The sequence below is a fragment of the Varanus komodoensis genome, unplaced genomic scaffold (assembly GCF_004798865.1).
Source record: "Varanus komodoensis strain SLA01 unplaced genomic scaffold, ASM479886v1 scaffold1, whole genome shotgun sequence".
Taxonomy (NCBI): domain Eukaryota; kingdom Metazoa; phylum Chordata; class Lepidosauria; order Squamata; family Varanidae; genus Varanus; species Varanus komodoensis.
In genome coordinates, this window is record NW_025335268.1 from 126,962,578 (window position 1) to 126,979,404 (window position 16,827).

Sequence of the window (16,827 nt, forward strand, 5' to 3'; positions counted from 1 at the left end):
CAATCATCATCCAAGCAATAAAGCTGGGCAGTGTGAACACTAAAAGAATTTCGGCTTAGATTGCCATCAGCTATGCTTAGTGCATGGAGTTAGAACTGCATATGTTTAATAGGATATGAAATCAACTTTCTTTTTATACGGGATTTTTTAGCTTTTAGGTTCATACTTCTTATAATAAAATGACTTTCCAGCATAATGGTAAGCAGGTTACCTTAGAAACACATCCCAGCAAGTTCAATTAGACTTAGTGTATTACTTCCTAGCAAATAGGAACACTAATACATGAAGACATAAGAGGCTGATATTTGATTACTACATGCATATACTGCTGATCATATTTAAAAACCTCTAAGCAGCACAATTGTGCAATGCTATATATGTCTATTCAGTTGCAAGTTACAGAGCTCAGTGTACTCCTAGGTAAGTGAATACTGATGTCTGGTAGAACCACAAGATAATTTTAGAAAGCATATTTTTGTAAGGTAAACTACTGACCTACGTGAACAAATATGACATAGCAGTACAATAGTCCCTGGAAAGATTAGAGAGATATTAAAGCTCAGAAACCGATCTCTGCATTGATATTTCATGGGAATTCAAAGCTTTTAAGAATACTGGCACATACATAGGCTTTGCATATTTGCAGTATATTTTACATCCTGAACAGTAAATATACTTTTCAAACTGTAATACACTTATAATTCTTCTTTGTTCTTTAGGAAACAAAGAAAAGCCTGAATTGCTTAAAAAGAAGCATTAAAATCAATTATTATTTGCAATTCTCCTCAGTTTTGTTTGAAAGAGAATGATTGTGTGCCCCCACTATATCAAATTCAATTTTATACTGTTATGGTAACATTTTGTCAACATGAAGCACCAATTCAAGCAACAAAACAAGCCATCCTGCAAAATAAGCCATGGTTGTTCAAGGAACAACCAATGGTGCACCTGACAATCAAGCTCACTATGCATTTGCTCCCCCTCCTCCCGCCCCCTCCTCCAGCCTATCACCATGACCTTCCAGGTGGAACCTATCTTAGCTTCCTTCCAGTTCCTATCACTAATTATTTGCATTTGCTGACAATGTTAAAAAAATCAGGAATTCAAAAATGTACATTAAAGGCTGGGTTGTTTTATTGTTTTGGTTTTTTGAGCCCAGAAATGTGCACAAGTATCTCAAGTATCTTCTCACACATGCCTGTAAATGTGTGCATACATATATACATGTATATATTTGTATGTAATTGGGATTTTGGAGGTGTGCAAGTATGCACCCACAATTGTCTGATATAGTCTTGCTTGGGTGATGTCCTTGCAAATTTATGCTGACAAAGAGAGGGAAGTGCAGTAGGTAATATAGATGAAAATTAATGAGGCAGAATTATATATAGGTCAATAAGCGAATGGGTGGTGAGCTACTTGAAAATCATGGATAAAGGGGGAAAAAGCAGAAGAGGGTGGGAACAAACTCTAACCTATAGTAATGCAATCCTCTGGATTTTAAGTGTTGAACTGACATTTCTCAGTGACCTCCACATATTTGACACTTCCCCTGGACTGAAGCTGTCAAGAAAAAAACGAATGTGCAGGTGGTCTTTGCTTGCAAGAAAAGGTGGTGGAATTCATATTTGCTTCAACTTTTTTTTTACACTAGACTTGCTTAAGGATGACCTCACTTTTCCCGTTATTCCCATGTAAATACGTGCTTCATTTTGACAAAAAATTAGCATAATAGTATAAAACTGAATTGGATTTGTTGGGGAAAAACACACACACTACAAACTCAGGAACATGAAAAATTACAAACCACACTTTTTTAAAACAATCAGTTTTGATATCTAAGTCCTCAGAAACCAAGAAAGCCCTTTAAAAGGGAACCAGATCCTTACAAAGGAGATGGATAACACTTTTTCTATGTTCCAAAGCACCCAGATCCTCAGAAACAACTGGAAAAGTGAGGTCACTCTTAGGACAATCTAAGGGAAAAAAGAGGATCTTGCTGTGAAGGGGTCTAAATCCCACCACCCCCTTTTATAAGCAAAGATAACCCACAACTTTGCTTTCCTTCCATAGCTTTTCTTATGGCAACTGTCAAAAGAAACCAAAGGGAATAAAAGGTAACCCTCAAGATATTGATCCAGTATGACTTCCAATTACCACATTATCAAAGTGCACACCTCCAAAGTTGCACAAATGCAACATTTTAAAATTGTCTTCCAGTCACCAACAGCCCATCCAATGTGCTGCTTAAGCATGTTGAAGGCTCTGTCAATGGCTATCCAAGCAAGCACTGCAAAAGCAGGTTGTCATTTTCAGGGGTGAAAAGACCAGTGCCAAGTGCTGTGGCAGGTACCTGGGCAAGCTTAGCAACAATGCCAAGGGTTTTTACAATTCTTCCCAAGTGAGTTGCTGGCTGGTTCCAAATTACCATAATGAACTCAGCTGCCCAGGTTTGGATGGCACAACAACCCATCATGGATACAAGACCCCACAGAATAAGCTAAGGACTGCTGAAATCAGTCTGGGTTCATCCAACACAACAACCACACCATAGCTTATCACCCATGATGGATTCTCTTGTTGATCAAATGAATATCTGTGAGTTGAACAACCCCCAAAACAAGCCATGAGTTATCAGAGTTGTTCCAAAATAAGCCACTCTGAAAGAAGCAGTGCAAATTTGGACTCAGTGACTAGTTAACCATGATAGATTGCCATCTTGTGCAAATACATTGACTGATTTCTTAAGAGAGCAAACAAATGTTTAAGTCTTACAGTAAAACAGGAGACATTCAATATAATTCTGTTCATGTTTACGCAGAAGTTAAGTCTCACCAAGTTCAGTAGGTCTTACTCCAAGATGTTAAAGTGTTTAACATTCCACTTGTATTCTATTTATGAGATTCATGTTTCACAAAGGAATGTTTCAACATTTTGGGTTGTGTCCAATGTTAAGCCTACTTAGAAGGGACCCATTGAAATGAATGGGACTTAAGTTAGACTAAGACTGAACACAACCCATTGGATACAACCCTTTGCATGTAGTTTACACAGAAACAATCATTCACTCAATTTATTTGGAACCTGCTTTTCCCTGCAAAAGAAAGCATATAACATGATTTGAAAATAAATATTTAAAGGTCAGTTTCAAAAAATGCAGTGACCCTATAAACAAACTTACCATTCAATAAAGAAAATACCAATTAATACAAATTTGATGATCAACAACCAAAAAGGGAATAATAAAATACAAGATTTACTTTGTCAAGAATACACTTACATCCTCATTCCAAGATGTCTGTATTCAGTCAGGTGAACATAATGATAATGCAAGTACTTAAGTGAGAATAGTATCCAAACACATTTCATATTAATAAAATAGCATATGAAAGGACAAAATAAAGCCTTTGGAAGGTTACTACCCAAATTAAACTCAACAATTTTTGATGCAAGTTCCACTAAAGGTGTTTAAGAAATATATTAGATGATGATTGTACACAGTGATAGTATTATTAAGCAGAATTTACAAGTATGCAGAAATACTATGAATGTAAACTGGGTAAAATACAGTTTCTAAGCACCATCAATAAGGAGATGCATCTCAAGCATAAGCCATGATGCTCTATGGCTTAATGGAAATAAGGGCCATTCTCTCTAAAGTATTTTTTGCTTATTTCTGCAATTAATTTAGCTTCTGTGCTACTGGAATTTTAGATCTGAACTATGGAACTAAGTGAATAAGCCTTGGGTGAGTGCCCTCCCTATTTTCCCTGCCCCCAATTTCCCTTCTCACTTCTGATTTAACGGAAACCATTGCTTGCATCTAAACTAGCAAATGGTGGTTTGCTGTCCTAGTTGAAAGAGTTTATCGAAGCTGTAGTTTGACAATTCAGAATAACTGCAAACCATAACTGAATCAAGCCTAGACATTCCATTAAGGTTAGTGAGTAATGGGATGAGGGAGCATTCTAGAACAAGGCTTGTTTCTAATCCTTCAAATGATAGTTTGGAGGAGTGTAAATGTTACACCTGAACCAGCCTAGTCTTTAAGACACCATATGACTGTTCCATTTGTTTATTTTTATCTTAAGAATGTATATTTATATGCTTGAAGTATTTCTCACAGCTGCCCACCTTACTTCAAAGCTGATCTTTAAACATGGTGAGAATATTAACAGAAGACTTATTTGAAAATAAACTGGCAGTAAGAAGATGTACTTGGAGTATGCAGATTTTTCCCCTTTGTACAAACTACTACGCCTCTTGCAATTTATCTCTGCATGAAACTTTTGTGTGTGTGTGTGTGTGTGTGTGTGTGTGTGTGAACTGAAGTCACAAGATGTGGGGGATAATATATAGTCTTTAGGCCAAGCACACTTTGCCAGATTCTGCATCTGTTACCAGTCTTTTTTGGTGGGTTTGTGATATTGATTCAAAAAGGTCATGTAGATTCAAACTGAATCCAATGAGGTACAGAGACAGAAATTTTGGAATACGATTTGAGATCCTTAATAAGAATTCTTTTATTGCCTATGGAGTGGGATACAAACCTCTACCATTGCTTTTTGTATCAAAGTAGATTCAGGTATAGATGTTAAATCATTAAATATAGTGGGAATTCAAGAGAAAGTATTCCTTCCCCCTGGTATTGCAGTGGGGAAGGCAGAACAAGGAAAGAGTGTGCTCTGTGGGAACCAAAAGGGCAACTTTCTACTGAGCATGTGAATTTGCACTTGGATTCTAAACATTTGCCTGCTCCTATTGTAGTGACAAAGCTAGGATAAAACGTCAAGTGCAGAAAACCGATGGTAGTTATGTTGATGTGAATCTGGGATCTCATTTGTAACCATGAAGGCAGAAAGTTCCTTGCCTTCATGGTTACAAAGAAACAAAGTACACATGAACAGCCTTTTGCCAAGTGAATACTACAGTGGAGAGGGACAGGGCTACTTGTAGGGGAAAATGTTCCTTAAGGTGCAATCCTGTGCATGTTCAGTGAAAGAAAATGTTGCATGACATCCAACATTCCCTAGCCAGCATAGCATAACTGGCTAGAGAATGCTATGGACTGAAGGACTTTTTTCCATCTGAACATGTAAGAATGCACTCTTAGTGTCTTAAATGTTCTCCTAATTTCTATTAGGTTCTGTTAACAAAAGAGGGAAAAACTGATTCCGCAAAACTAAAAGATCACAAGTGACTTTGAATTGGTAACTGTCCCAACACCATCTGTCTTGGATATAGGAAGAGGAGTGGAAAGGCTCTTTCAGTAAGCACAGTAAGTTAATTTTATGGGAAATTGTTTATAGAAGTCAACTATTTCAGTTGTTATTTTCTTTTTTCTAGTTAAGAGAATTAAAACAATTCTAGGTGTTTATGAGCAGTTAACATCATAGCATGATCAACTGCAACATTTCTAAAGATGCTTGAATCACTATAGGAGCCATTCCTAGACCAATCATTGCTTTCCTCCAATATGCCTTAGTTTCTATTTAGTTTCAGAAAGTAAGAGATCCTTAAAGGACAGGTTCTCCCCCTAAAAAGAAGTCAGTTCCTGTCAAAAATTCCTGCTATTCCAGTGTCTTTAATCCAGGGATGCACAGAAGATTTAGATCTTCAGATATTTTGGACTTTAACTTTTCCTCCCTTCACCACAGTCGCATTTTCTATTCTTTTCCTCCCTTTTCTTTTCTCTTAGTTTATGATATTTATGTTTTCTATTTTGCTGTTTTATATTGTTTTAATTACTGTGGTTTAATATTGTAATTTTACATTGTGTAAGCCATCCTGAGCACTTGTCGGAAGGACGGGATATAAATGTTTGTAATAAACAAACAAACAAACAAACTCTCTGAAGGCCCTGCCAGCCTGGAATGCTGGGCACTGAAGTCCAAAACATCTGAAGTTCTACTTTTGCCCACATCTGTTCTGATCCACCTAGTTAGTATGACCTCTCTGTCTCAGGAAACTACCTAAAATTCTTATTTTACTTGTTTTGCGGGAGGTGTCCAGGAAGAAACTGCTGCATTCATTTTTAGAGTAGGGAAATAAAAATTTGTGTGAGGAAGTCAAAGAGGCTAAAACTCTTCTAGATGCAATACATTTTTAACTATGAGATTCACAGACTATGCCATTTAAAGCCCTATACAACTTTGGACCTTGCTATCTAAGGAACCATTTATCTCATTACAAACTTGGCCAGCTATTAATACTTGTGAGGGAAGCCTTTCTGAGGGGATTGTTACCAACAGAGGCCTGTTTGTTGAAAACACAGACGAGGGCTTTCTCCTGCATTACTCCCAAAATGGACAATGTATGCTCTCAAGAATTTTGACTGGCTCCCATTCTCTTAGCTTTCAGATGAGGTGTGAAGACACACCTCTTTCATGTTAGCCTCTTAAACTACATTTTGATATTTTTAGTGGCCTGTGTTTTATAATTTGATTCATTTCAATAATTGTGTAGCACCTTGATGGCTTTTTAGCAAAATAAAGGTGGTATATAAACGATAATAAGCAAAATAGTATAACCACAAATGCTATTATAAAAACTTTATATGTAGCATCTTCTTAATGGTTGCAAGGAGACTCAAAAATCATGAATGGAGTACCTGCATGTTTATACAGCATGCATATATATATATATATATATATATATATATATGTACACTCCTTACCAGATACAATGAAAAATTACATCTAAAATGACAGAATGGTCCTTCACTTACTGTTGCACTGGTCGCACGCATAAATCCTCCCTTCCAAAGCTTCTGTTTCTGTGAATTTGGCCAACATTTCAGTCAGCATGCACTCTGTCTGATTCACAGGCATAATCCCTTTGTTGATGGAGTGATAACGTTCAGGAAATTCCAAGGAAAGATCCCAGAAAGGTTCCACAGTATTGGATTTATAGTTACATGTTATACAGGTTACCTAGCAATAAAAGGTTTATTTATTAGGACATTTATATAAATATGTTCTTATGAGACATTGTGAGGTCAGTGCACAGGTTTTATCAGTCAGGATGGCATAGCTTGGTCTGTGCTCTGGCTGAACCAAGTCTGTAACCATCTGTAAGACAGGACTATACATTGAATTTCTTTAAAAAGGGGGGGGGGGGGGAATGCACTTTCAAAAGAATTTCTATCATGTGATTTTCCTTCCTTGTATACTCTCTGGTAGGGATGCATGACACCGGGAATTCCATTCCACTCAGCCCAATGGGTTTCCACAGTGTTTCCATGCCAGTAAACACTAGTGGGAAAATGTAGTAGAGTTTTTTCCATTTTTTTTCCCAAAAAGATCTTGCACAATTTTTTCTGGGTCCTGCCATTTGTGCATAAGTGGGATTTTTTTTAAATATCTTGACACTTATACAAATGGGGTTGTATTTGTTTTTAAAGTTTCATCCAGTCTTTCACAAGTGTACATGAGAACAGATTCAGTGGTTCAATATCTGTAGATCTGCCATGTCACTTTCATTGTATATTTCAGTTCTCAATGGGGACACCAAATTGTAGTAGGTAATATATAGAAATATTAACAGAGAAAGAACTCATGTGGAGTAATTTGTGCACAGTTGCAAATGAAAAACCAATATTAAAACAAAAGAGGAATCCATTTAGGCAAATACCAAAACAAGAAAAAATGTAGTAAGTGCATCAAACAGGAATGTGGGGAAGACACTGTATCTCCCACTTCATAGCATAAGTCTCTTGCCATTAAGAACTGACACTTGTTAGCGTTCTTGCCTCCCCCTTATTTTCATGGCCCTTTCTCAGAATAATTACTGCTGTACTGCAAATATCCCCTCCATTTACTTCTCAGCCTCTAAATTTGCACAAATTTAGGAGTTAGGAAATAAAGATGGAAAATTTTCAAAACAGCATTTTCTGCTACCAGAAGGAGCTGCAAAAAGAGGGGAGCCAATAATTCCCCCTTTTTTGACTTGCTGGAGTTTCAGGGAAGTGTTGAAATGAAGAGCACTGATAAGTGTTAGTTCAATGGTTAATGGCAAGAAGACATTGTCAAGTGACAGTTACCATACACCACCCTTTCTTTGGTGCACTGACTTCATTTACAATTTTTATTTCTAAATTGTGCAAATGTATTCCTCCTTTATCTCATTATTGTATTTTCCCCTGGTTCTCCCTGGTTGCAACTGTGCACAAACTTCCCTATATGCAGTTTCACATCTTGTCAATTGCCTTGCATGTTTTAATAACTACTTCATTTTGGCACTCAGTTTGGCAAGTGAAACACAGAAGGTATTGACAAGACAAACCATATCTTGTCAGACAAACCAGATTCAGACAGCTGAATCTGTGCTCTTGCACACTTGAGAAAGCCTCAGGGAATTCATTTTTTTAAACAACCCCATTTGTGCAAAAGAAAAAAATGCTACTAAAAATCAGAAGCTATGTATTAGATTAACTTGCCACCAATCTAATCAAAGCTAGCAGGGGGAATGCAGAATGAAATTTGACAGGGCCAAGCCAGTAAAATCCAAATTCAAACAGAATTCTCATACCACCTTATTCTTTAATGTAAGAAAGGATTTAATCCTGCTGAAACCTGTGGCAAGTATGTATTCAGCCTTTTAAAGATTAAATCCTTAATTGATACGACTTTTTCAAATGCAAATTTTCACTATAATATTGTAAGTTAAAGTCCCTGCAATTCAACCCACTTGATTTACTAAGAAATTATGCTTGAACTTCCTTCAATCACTATCAATGAGTCAGAGAGTCTATTCAAGTGCTTATTATATAGTGCCAACATGGCTGTTCAGTTTTTTGTGGGGGTTTTTTCAGTCAACTGCCCCTCAAACAAAAATTATGTCATTCAGTATGCAACACCAAATTTATAAAAATAAAGGGTGCATTGCAGCATAACTCCAATTTATATACAATATCAAACTATGGTTTAATATATTTGAAAGTCTTAGGCTGGTGCACCCCTACCTCTCCAATTCCCTCCCTGACCTCCAGTGTTAAGGAAACCATAGTTTGCCAAACTGGAAACATCATACACCAGAAAGTAAGGGAGGACACCAGAGCTCTGATACTGTGCAGCTTGCAAACCAGATCACTCATGTAATTCCAGATCACCACAATTTGGCAGTATACAAGAATCAGCCCATGCTGTTTCTTTTGGATGGTTTCACTACTGGGATTATTTCAAATAAGAACCACAGAATTATAGTTTGCAAAAAAGACAATCCTTTATGCAGGGAACCTCTTCAAAATCCTGCTACATTCTGTCAAAAGATTCTTGTAATAAAATAATTTGTACCAACCATATGGAAGAGTCATAACCAGAAAGTAAGTCATAACTGTGGTCTTTTGAGTAGTCATCTGTGCATACACACACATGGGCTCTGTGCCAGAGCAGGGCCTGTTGTCAGGAAGATTTCCAGGCTAGACTCATTCAGTGGAGCCCTCCCTTCCTGCCCCCTGGTATATATAGGAGAGGTTCCTGCCCTTTTCCAGGTTCCTTCGAGACCAACATTATGGACTCAGAACCAAAAGATAATGAAGAAGGGAGGCTGTTGAACAGCTGACCCATACTGAATAGGTACGGGACCATCGGAAAGACATGGTACCAAAACTGGCTGGCTTTGGTTGGCAGGTGGGGTTGGTGGGTAGGCTGTGCGAATGCACAGATGACCACCCAAAGAACAACAGTTACAAGCAAGCAACCATCTTTCTTCTTTTTGATTTCTGTGCATCACACATATGGGTGACTAGCAAGCTTACCTTGAATCGAAAACGAGCAGGTGATAGAACTGCTCTGCCAAAGGAGTGGTCTTGTCTGGCATGAATATAATGTTGGTAGTGCCAAACAAAGGTTGACAGGGCAAACCATGTTCCTGCTTTACAGAGTTCCTGCAGAAGGATGCCCACATGAAGTTCTGTAAAGGTATCACTCTGGTTGAGTGTGTTCTGGGCCACTCGGGGAGCTGCAGTCTTGCAGGTTGAAATGCAAAGCACAATGGTCTCAACCAGCCAGCGTGTGAGTTGTTGAGACCTAACCATCTTGCCCTTGGACTTTTCTTCATAACATACAAACAGTCTTTGATGCTGGCAAAATGACTCTGTACAAGACTGACAGAATGCCAAAACCCTTAAAATGTCTGAGGTTTGCACGGTGGATTCTATTGCATTCGGTGGTGTTGGGAAGAAGGCCATCTGAATGTCCTAGTTCAGGTGAAATGGTGACTCAGCTTTAGGGAAGAAAGAAGAGTCTGAGCACAGGACTACCTTGTTCTTTTGAAAAGGAATGGCTGATCGATGTGTAGGGCCCATAACTCGCCAGCCCATCTGGATGACCTGATGGCTACAAGAAAGGCTACTTTCCATGACAAAAGTCTCAAGGAACATGGTGGCCAGTGGCTCAAAAGGCATTCATAAGCAAATCCACTGATAGGCTCCAGCTGGGAACAAACAACCAGAGCTGTGGAAAGTCACTGCCAATAATACCTTAATGGAGAACTGCTTAAGTTCTTTACTGTAAAAATTGTGAAGAAAGCCGAGGATTTGGTGGATGGATGCTCAGTGTGAACTGAAGGCTTCCTGCTAGGCAAAGGCAGGCAAGAAGTTCCACTTAGCTGCATATGAGTGCTGTGTGGCCAGTTGCAGGGCATCATCCAGGATTGCCTGTATGTTGGGATGGAGGGTGGCTTCCCAGTCTACTGAGTGATCCTCCATACTGTGAGGCAGAGGGTGTTGACATCTGGATGCAGGATCATGTCTTGGCCCAGTGATGATGTCCAGTCTCAATGGGAATCAGAGAAGAGTCCCAATGGACAGGTGAAGGAAATGTGTCAACAACACCTGCTGGGGCCATGATGGGGTAATAAGAATACATGAGGTTTGCCAACATCTTTGCCAACATCCTGGTAATAAGCTGGAATGGTGGGAATAGATAAAACAGTGTCCCCTTCCATTGGAGGAAGAATGTGTTTCCCATTGAGCCTGAACCAATCCTGGCCCAGGCACACACCGCATTGTTCACAGTGATGAAAAGATTGATTGAAGGCCTGCCCCAGACCTGGAAGAGATCCTTAAGAGCAATGGGATGGGGCCCAACTCCCATTCATGGACCCCTTTAGTCCACCTGCTTGATGAGTCCACTGTGACACTGACTATCCCAGCCAGGTAAATAGCAATGAGGGTAATACCCCTCTGAATACATCAGTTCCAGATATGGATGATAAGGCACCTCAGCATGGTGAAGTGGGTGCCTCCCTGTTAGTTTAGGTAGAATACCATAGTGTTTTGCAGAGATTTTACATAGTTAAGGCAGAGACCAAAAAGTCTAGGAAGTCACAAGTAAGATGAATAAAATCCAGAAGCTCATCTTGGGATGAGGCAACCAGCAGCCAGTTATCCAAGTAGGGGAAAACCTAGGCCCCTTGCAACCCAAGATGAGCAAGATGACAGGCATGTGATTGGTGAAGAGCCAAGGGACAGTGCATAAGCCTAACAGGAGTACTAAAAATTGATACGCAACCAAACTGATTTGGAATCGATGGAAATGCTACTAAGCCTGGTAAATTGTGACATGAAAATCAGTTTAAGTCTATCAAGGCAAACCAGTTCTCTTGGCACAGTAATGGTAAAGATTCTGTAAGGAAACCAAGTGGAACATCTCCCACATCTAACACACTTCCAAAAAGGTGACTTGAGTGCTATCAGGGAAGAAAAGAGAAGAACAGAAAAACAAAACACTGGGGCATGGGAGAGATGGAAGATAGAATAGGAAGGTTTTTATTAAAAAACAGAAAAGGGTTAGGGTAAAACTAGGGTAAAAAAGTAAAAATACTAAAGCAGAAAGTCTAGAAACATGAGAGCAAAGTGAGTTGAAAATGTCAATATTGAGAGAGGAAATTCTTGAAGACCCCACCACGGTGGTTGGAAGAGAACAAGGGAAAGGGGCAGACATCTCTCCAAGATATACCAGGGGGCAGGTGGAGAGGGATTCCTGAAAGAACAAGTCTAGCTTGGAAATTTGCATAGGTGCAGAGCCCATGTGTGTGATGCACAGAAACCACAAAGAAAGAAAAACATAAGGCCACACTAATTGAAAAGAGAATGTTTTACCCCAAAAAATCCACAAACCTTTTAATAAATTAAAGACATACAGATATTCCCAGCCACATTCTTTAAAGATACTATATCTATGGCAAAAGCACTCACATCATATAGCCAATAGCATGATTAGTTGAGTGGGAAAAGCAATTTGGGGGGCATTGAGGAATAGATGAGGGCAATTCCAAATGGTAAAAAACAGCAGGGAAAGATAATTTACAACATACCCAATACACCCATGCAATACATATGCACTTACACACTCTCTTTCACACTCACATCCACAGACTCTTTTGCTAAACCTCAAAACCCACTGGCAGTTGCTTTCTGTAGAACAGCAAAAGCCACTGGAGAAGAAGGTATCATGCAATTACACATGACTGAATTTGCATAACATACTAATCCAACCAAGATAATTAGCCATAGTGGATAGTTGTGCCATACAAGTCTGGACTGCTTTCCACAGGATGGCTTGTTTGCAGGCAACAAGTCACATGGGCGTAGTTCAAACCTGGGCAATTAGCCCAATCATAGCTACAGAAATAAGTCAACCACTCAGCAATAACAGCTCAGGCCACTGCCAGTGACAACTTCTCTACCAAGTGCCAAGCAACTTTTTGAAGAAACGCTCAGTGGTTTCGTTTCCTCTGCACAAACTATGGCCCCTTTTCTAATCACCAAAGCCTTTTTCCTCATTACCACTCTTCTCTGGAGATCATAATTTGCCAGCTCTGAAATTACAGCCATTCATAGTTTCTTCAAAGTGCCTAAGCAGTGCAATAGAACAGCTACCATTTCATTTCAAAATAATAGTTTTTGCTCTCAAAATTTGCACAAGTGTTTCATTTAACTCTTTTGGTTGCAAATCAATAATACAAAAGCATGGTCTTCCTCTCAAAGTATAGGAAGCACCATTCATGGAAATTGCCAAAGTAAGGATACAAACAGGTTAATTTGCTGCTTTGCTTTTCATTTGACAACTGTCAAACAGCAAGCTGTTAAAGGCAAAACAAAGCTGCAAGGGGATCTTCGCTAGCAAAATAGGCTGGGATGTAGGCTATACCCTTTGCAGTGAGATCCTCTAGTTTTGTTTAGATTTTGGTTTAACTTGACTGTTTGCAGTGTCACCTTTTCCCAAAATTCTAGCTGCTCAGAAAAGGCAGGGGGACAACCCATTGTGAGCCTAAGTGTCCATCAGGTACACCTTGAGTTGTTCTAACAAAAACCTCAAACCATGTAGCTTATTCACAGGGTAGGTTCTTTGTTATATAAATTTGGCCCTAGATTGGTTCTTAAAATGCCAATGAAAACTTATGTGGAAAATTACAACTTAAAGTATACACATTATACATAAAGTATACATAGTTATTCCAAACTATTACCTTAGAGTAAATCCAGACATGACCAACACTACACTGGGAAACAAACGTACCTGACTGAGTAGCTGCCCATGAAAAATGGTGTTTACCACCTTCAGGACCTGCTTGGTGAGCTTCCTCTGTGAAAAAGGGATGAGGATCCTGCGTTTTGTTCCTTCAGATTCCAGCTCCTGCTGCACTTTGTCCAATAATTCACAGAGAAATTCCTGAGCATCTTGCTGGTCATAACCTCGAAATGCTGGAATCAGACTCCACACAGAATGCAACATGGCAAAAGGAGATACTGAAGCCCACTTCCCAGACCACATTACTCTGAAGAGCGTGTGCAGTTCATGACAGAGAGAAATGTGCTTTGAACTTGGCTCCTTAGGCTGTATTAGTTCTAAACTTTTGCTTATTGAGGACCCGCCATTTAAGCCAGCTGGCAGGCTCTGCCTGCCATATGAACTCAGTTGATCATTCCTCCCTGACTCAGTAGGAGCAGGCCCATTGACCAGCTTTCCAGACATTCTAGACTTTCCATTCACGGTCTTAGCTAAAAGTTCTTCAGTTTCACAAAGATCCAATGTCAAGAAACATTCTCTGAACTTCTGAAGGTGACTTAATACTTGAAGGATAGAGTTCATGTAGCATGTATTTCCTAGATTCTTTAGTCCAGTCACACCAGGAGTCATGAGAGGCTTACGTCGGATGGAATAAAACTGCTTGAATTTGCTACTTTGCACTCTCCTTGAGGTAGGGGAACTTGTTTCCATATCTCTGAACTTCCGAGGAATCAGATTCTCTCTGCGAATATGTGACAAAAGCCTAGCACTTTTTCTTGGAGGGGTGTTTGCCAGTTCCTCCAACAACCTCCGCTTCATCTCTTGACGACGCTGTCTGGCCACCTCCTTCTTCTTCTCTAGTTCTTCCATTTGCTTCTTTTGTTCAAGTTTCTGCTGGCCTCTAGAACTTTTATCAAACCACGTCCGCAATGCTTTTGCTAGCAATGATTGCCGTCTGTACCAGAGAGCTGTAAGCATCTGAGGCTGTCCCTGAGGGGCCCTCTGATGGCTGCAAACATCATCCCCCAAAGCCATTGACCGTAGCATCCTACTACTTCGAGCAGATGGATCATGCTTCTGACTTTTAATTGCTGAAAGAGAACTTCTTAATAATTTCAAGTCACCCTCGGGATTATCATTCAACACATAATCTTCACAAAGGTAACAAAACACATAGAGATCATTTACTTCCATTGCCAAAGGATGCCTGGTCTCTTCAAAGTGTTTAAGTGCATGGTCCTCAATATATCTTCCACAGGCAACATGGGAGCATTTTAGGCAAGCCCAAATGGATTCCGTGGTGTTGCACTCCATGCAGTGCCACTTCTGGGGATTCAGTATAGAATGGTCCTGGGCAAGTCGTAGCCGCCCAACATGTTTGCATCTATCCATGTCTTACATAAAGCTCCTCCGCTTTAACCTTGCAAAATAGCAACAGAACAACTTAATTATCACACATTAAAAATATAATAATGTAAACATTCTAAGACAAAATACCAACCCACCCAACCCAACTTAAATATTTTTTCATAGTTTAATATACTGTATAAAAATGAGATGTGGCAGAGAGAAATGAGCTGGGTGAACTCTAGACACACATATTCATGCTAATTACCTGGTCAGTACAAGCTTTCTGTTGGGTCTGAGGGCTGATGGTGCAAGGTAGAAAGGAAATTTTAATAACGTGGTAAGAGGTGTCCAACAGGGTTTGCCGCCTCTTACAAGACACCCAACTAGTTGCACCTAGCCGTGGCCAGTACCTGCAGACCAATAGGCTCCCAGGGTAACAGGAAAAGGACACCTAGTAAGAGAGATGCCTCAAGCCAATAACTTTGCCTCACTTGCATTTCACTATCCCAGCCAAAATAAGCAACATTTGAAATGGGGCAGGGATGAAGGAGAGCAAAGGAGAAAGAGGAGCAATAAAAGGACAAGATGGAGGGCAGGAGGAGGACACAAAGGAGAAGCTAAAACAATGGCAACAGGAATCCAGGCCACATGGCAAAAAGGGAGCACAAGGAAGGACATGACTTGGAATATGCACATGTGCTGATTTTGATGGCTGTAGTCAGATTACCAGCTGGTACAGTGTGCCTCCTTGGGAGAGAGAAAAGCCTTTTCTTGGTCCCTGTATTGGCAAACCACAGGTTGGTCTGAATAAACAACTTGTTACCTTTGTTTTAGATAGTAAGGAAGACTTGGGGTTTGAACACCATTGTATGTAAGATTACAAACCAGAATGAGGGAATGTTGGCAAAGCAAGCAGCAGACCTGGGCTTATTACACGCTATTTATCCAGGAGTTCCTGGAAGCAGCAGTTATTACCTGGGGAGGAGACGATCCCTTCCATAATATATAAAGCCTGGCCTATTACTATTTGTCGAGTAGTAATTCTACTTTTTGGTTGAAGTTTCCACAGACTTGTGGTGCATGGAACTAGGAAATAAAATTCCTTCCAATGCTTTTTGACTGCAGTCCTGCTGATGGAAGTACTGGTGCAAGGGGAGGTATTGATGTTCCCCTTTCTCCAGACTTGCTAACATGTGTTTAACCAGTATTGCATCTTTGGCTGGATAAGTACTAAGCATAGGAGCTGCAGATTTTTACCTTTATATGACATAGGGTGAAACCCAGCTTCTTCCTATCTTTCAATGAAAGATGTATACCCATTGATTCTAACACTGATTCAGTTAATCTTGTCCCTCTCCTGTGTTTTGGGTGGGGTACTGTATTTTTCAAAACTCCACTTATACACTTATTAGTTGCATTATTAAATCAGCATTTTCATTTTAAAAGATTTCCTAAACCACTCCAGATTAGGGTTACACAAAATAGGGAAAGTTAGTTTGTTTGAGCCAAACAGATTTCTTGTACACTTCCAGTGATCAAAAGTGGCCAAACTAGGGGAAATGCACAGATTTCCATCTCTAAGAAAGAATCCAATCTGCATACATTTTAAACCAGTAATGAAAATTATGCAAATAAGCACCCAAAACTACATGGTTCCAGTGTGATTTGTGCAAAATTAACCAATTCTGCAAAAATCATGCCACAACTATCTAAGTTTTGACTGCTTATTTGCACACATTTCATTTGCGGTTTAAAAATGCACAGCTTGCACTCTATCTTAGAAACAGCAGTTTGCAAGCTTGTGGAATTCACATCACTGCAAGTAAGCTTCATTGTGGGGCTAATGAACCAGAATCTAGGGAGCCTACCAGCTTCCTTACACATCCATAGTCCAGATTATGGAATGGATGATGGAGTGACTTGGTGTCCTGCATGAGCAGGGGGTTGGCCCCAATGGTCTCCT

The 16,827-nt window shown here is 39.6% G+C and overlaps 1 protein-coding gene across 3 annotated transcripts in view; it reads right to left on the minus strand.

The window, feature by feature from the left end:
- Positions 1 to 16,827, minus strand: part of USP49 (ubiquitin specific peptidase 49) — a 58,324-nt gene that overhangs the window by 11,464 nt on the left and 30,033 nt on the right. For 2 of the 3 annotated variants that reach the window (XM_044445147.1, XM_044445140.1), the window contains exons 3-5: positions 13,524 to 14,934; positions 6,728 to 6,932; positions 1,890 to 1,976 (exon numbers count right to left, since the gene is read on the minus strand). In XM_044445147.1, the coding sequence (XP_044301082.1) occupies positions 1,890 to 1,976; positions 6,728 to 6,932; positions 13,524 to 14,906 (1,675 nt within the window). In that variant the 5' untranslated portion in view covers positions 14,907 to 14,934. Of the gene's footprint in view, positions 1 to 1,889; positions 1,977 to 6,727; positions 6,933 to 13,523; positions 14,935 to 16,827 lie in introns of those variants that run through there. The other variant, XM_044445154.1, reaches the window with a different exon arrangement.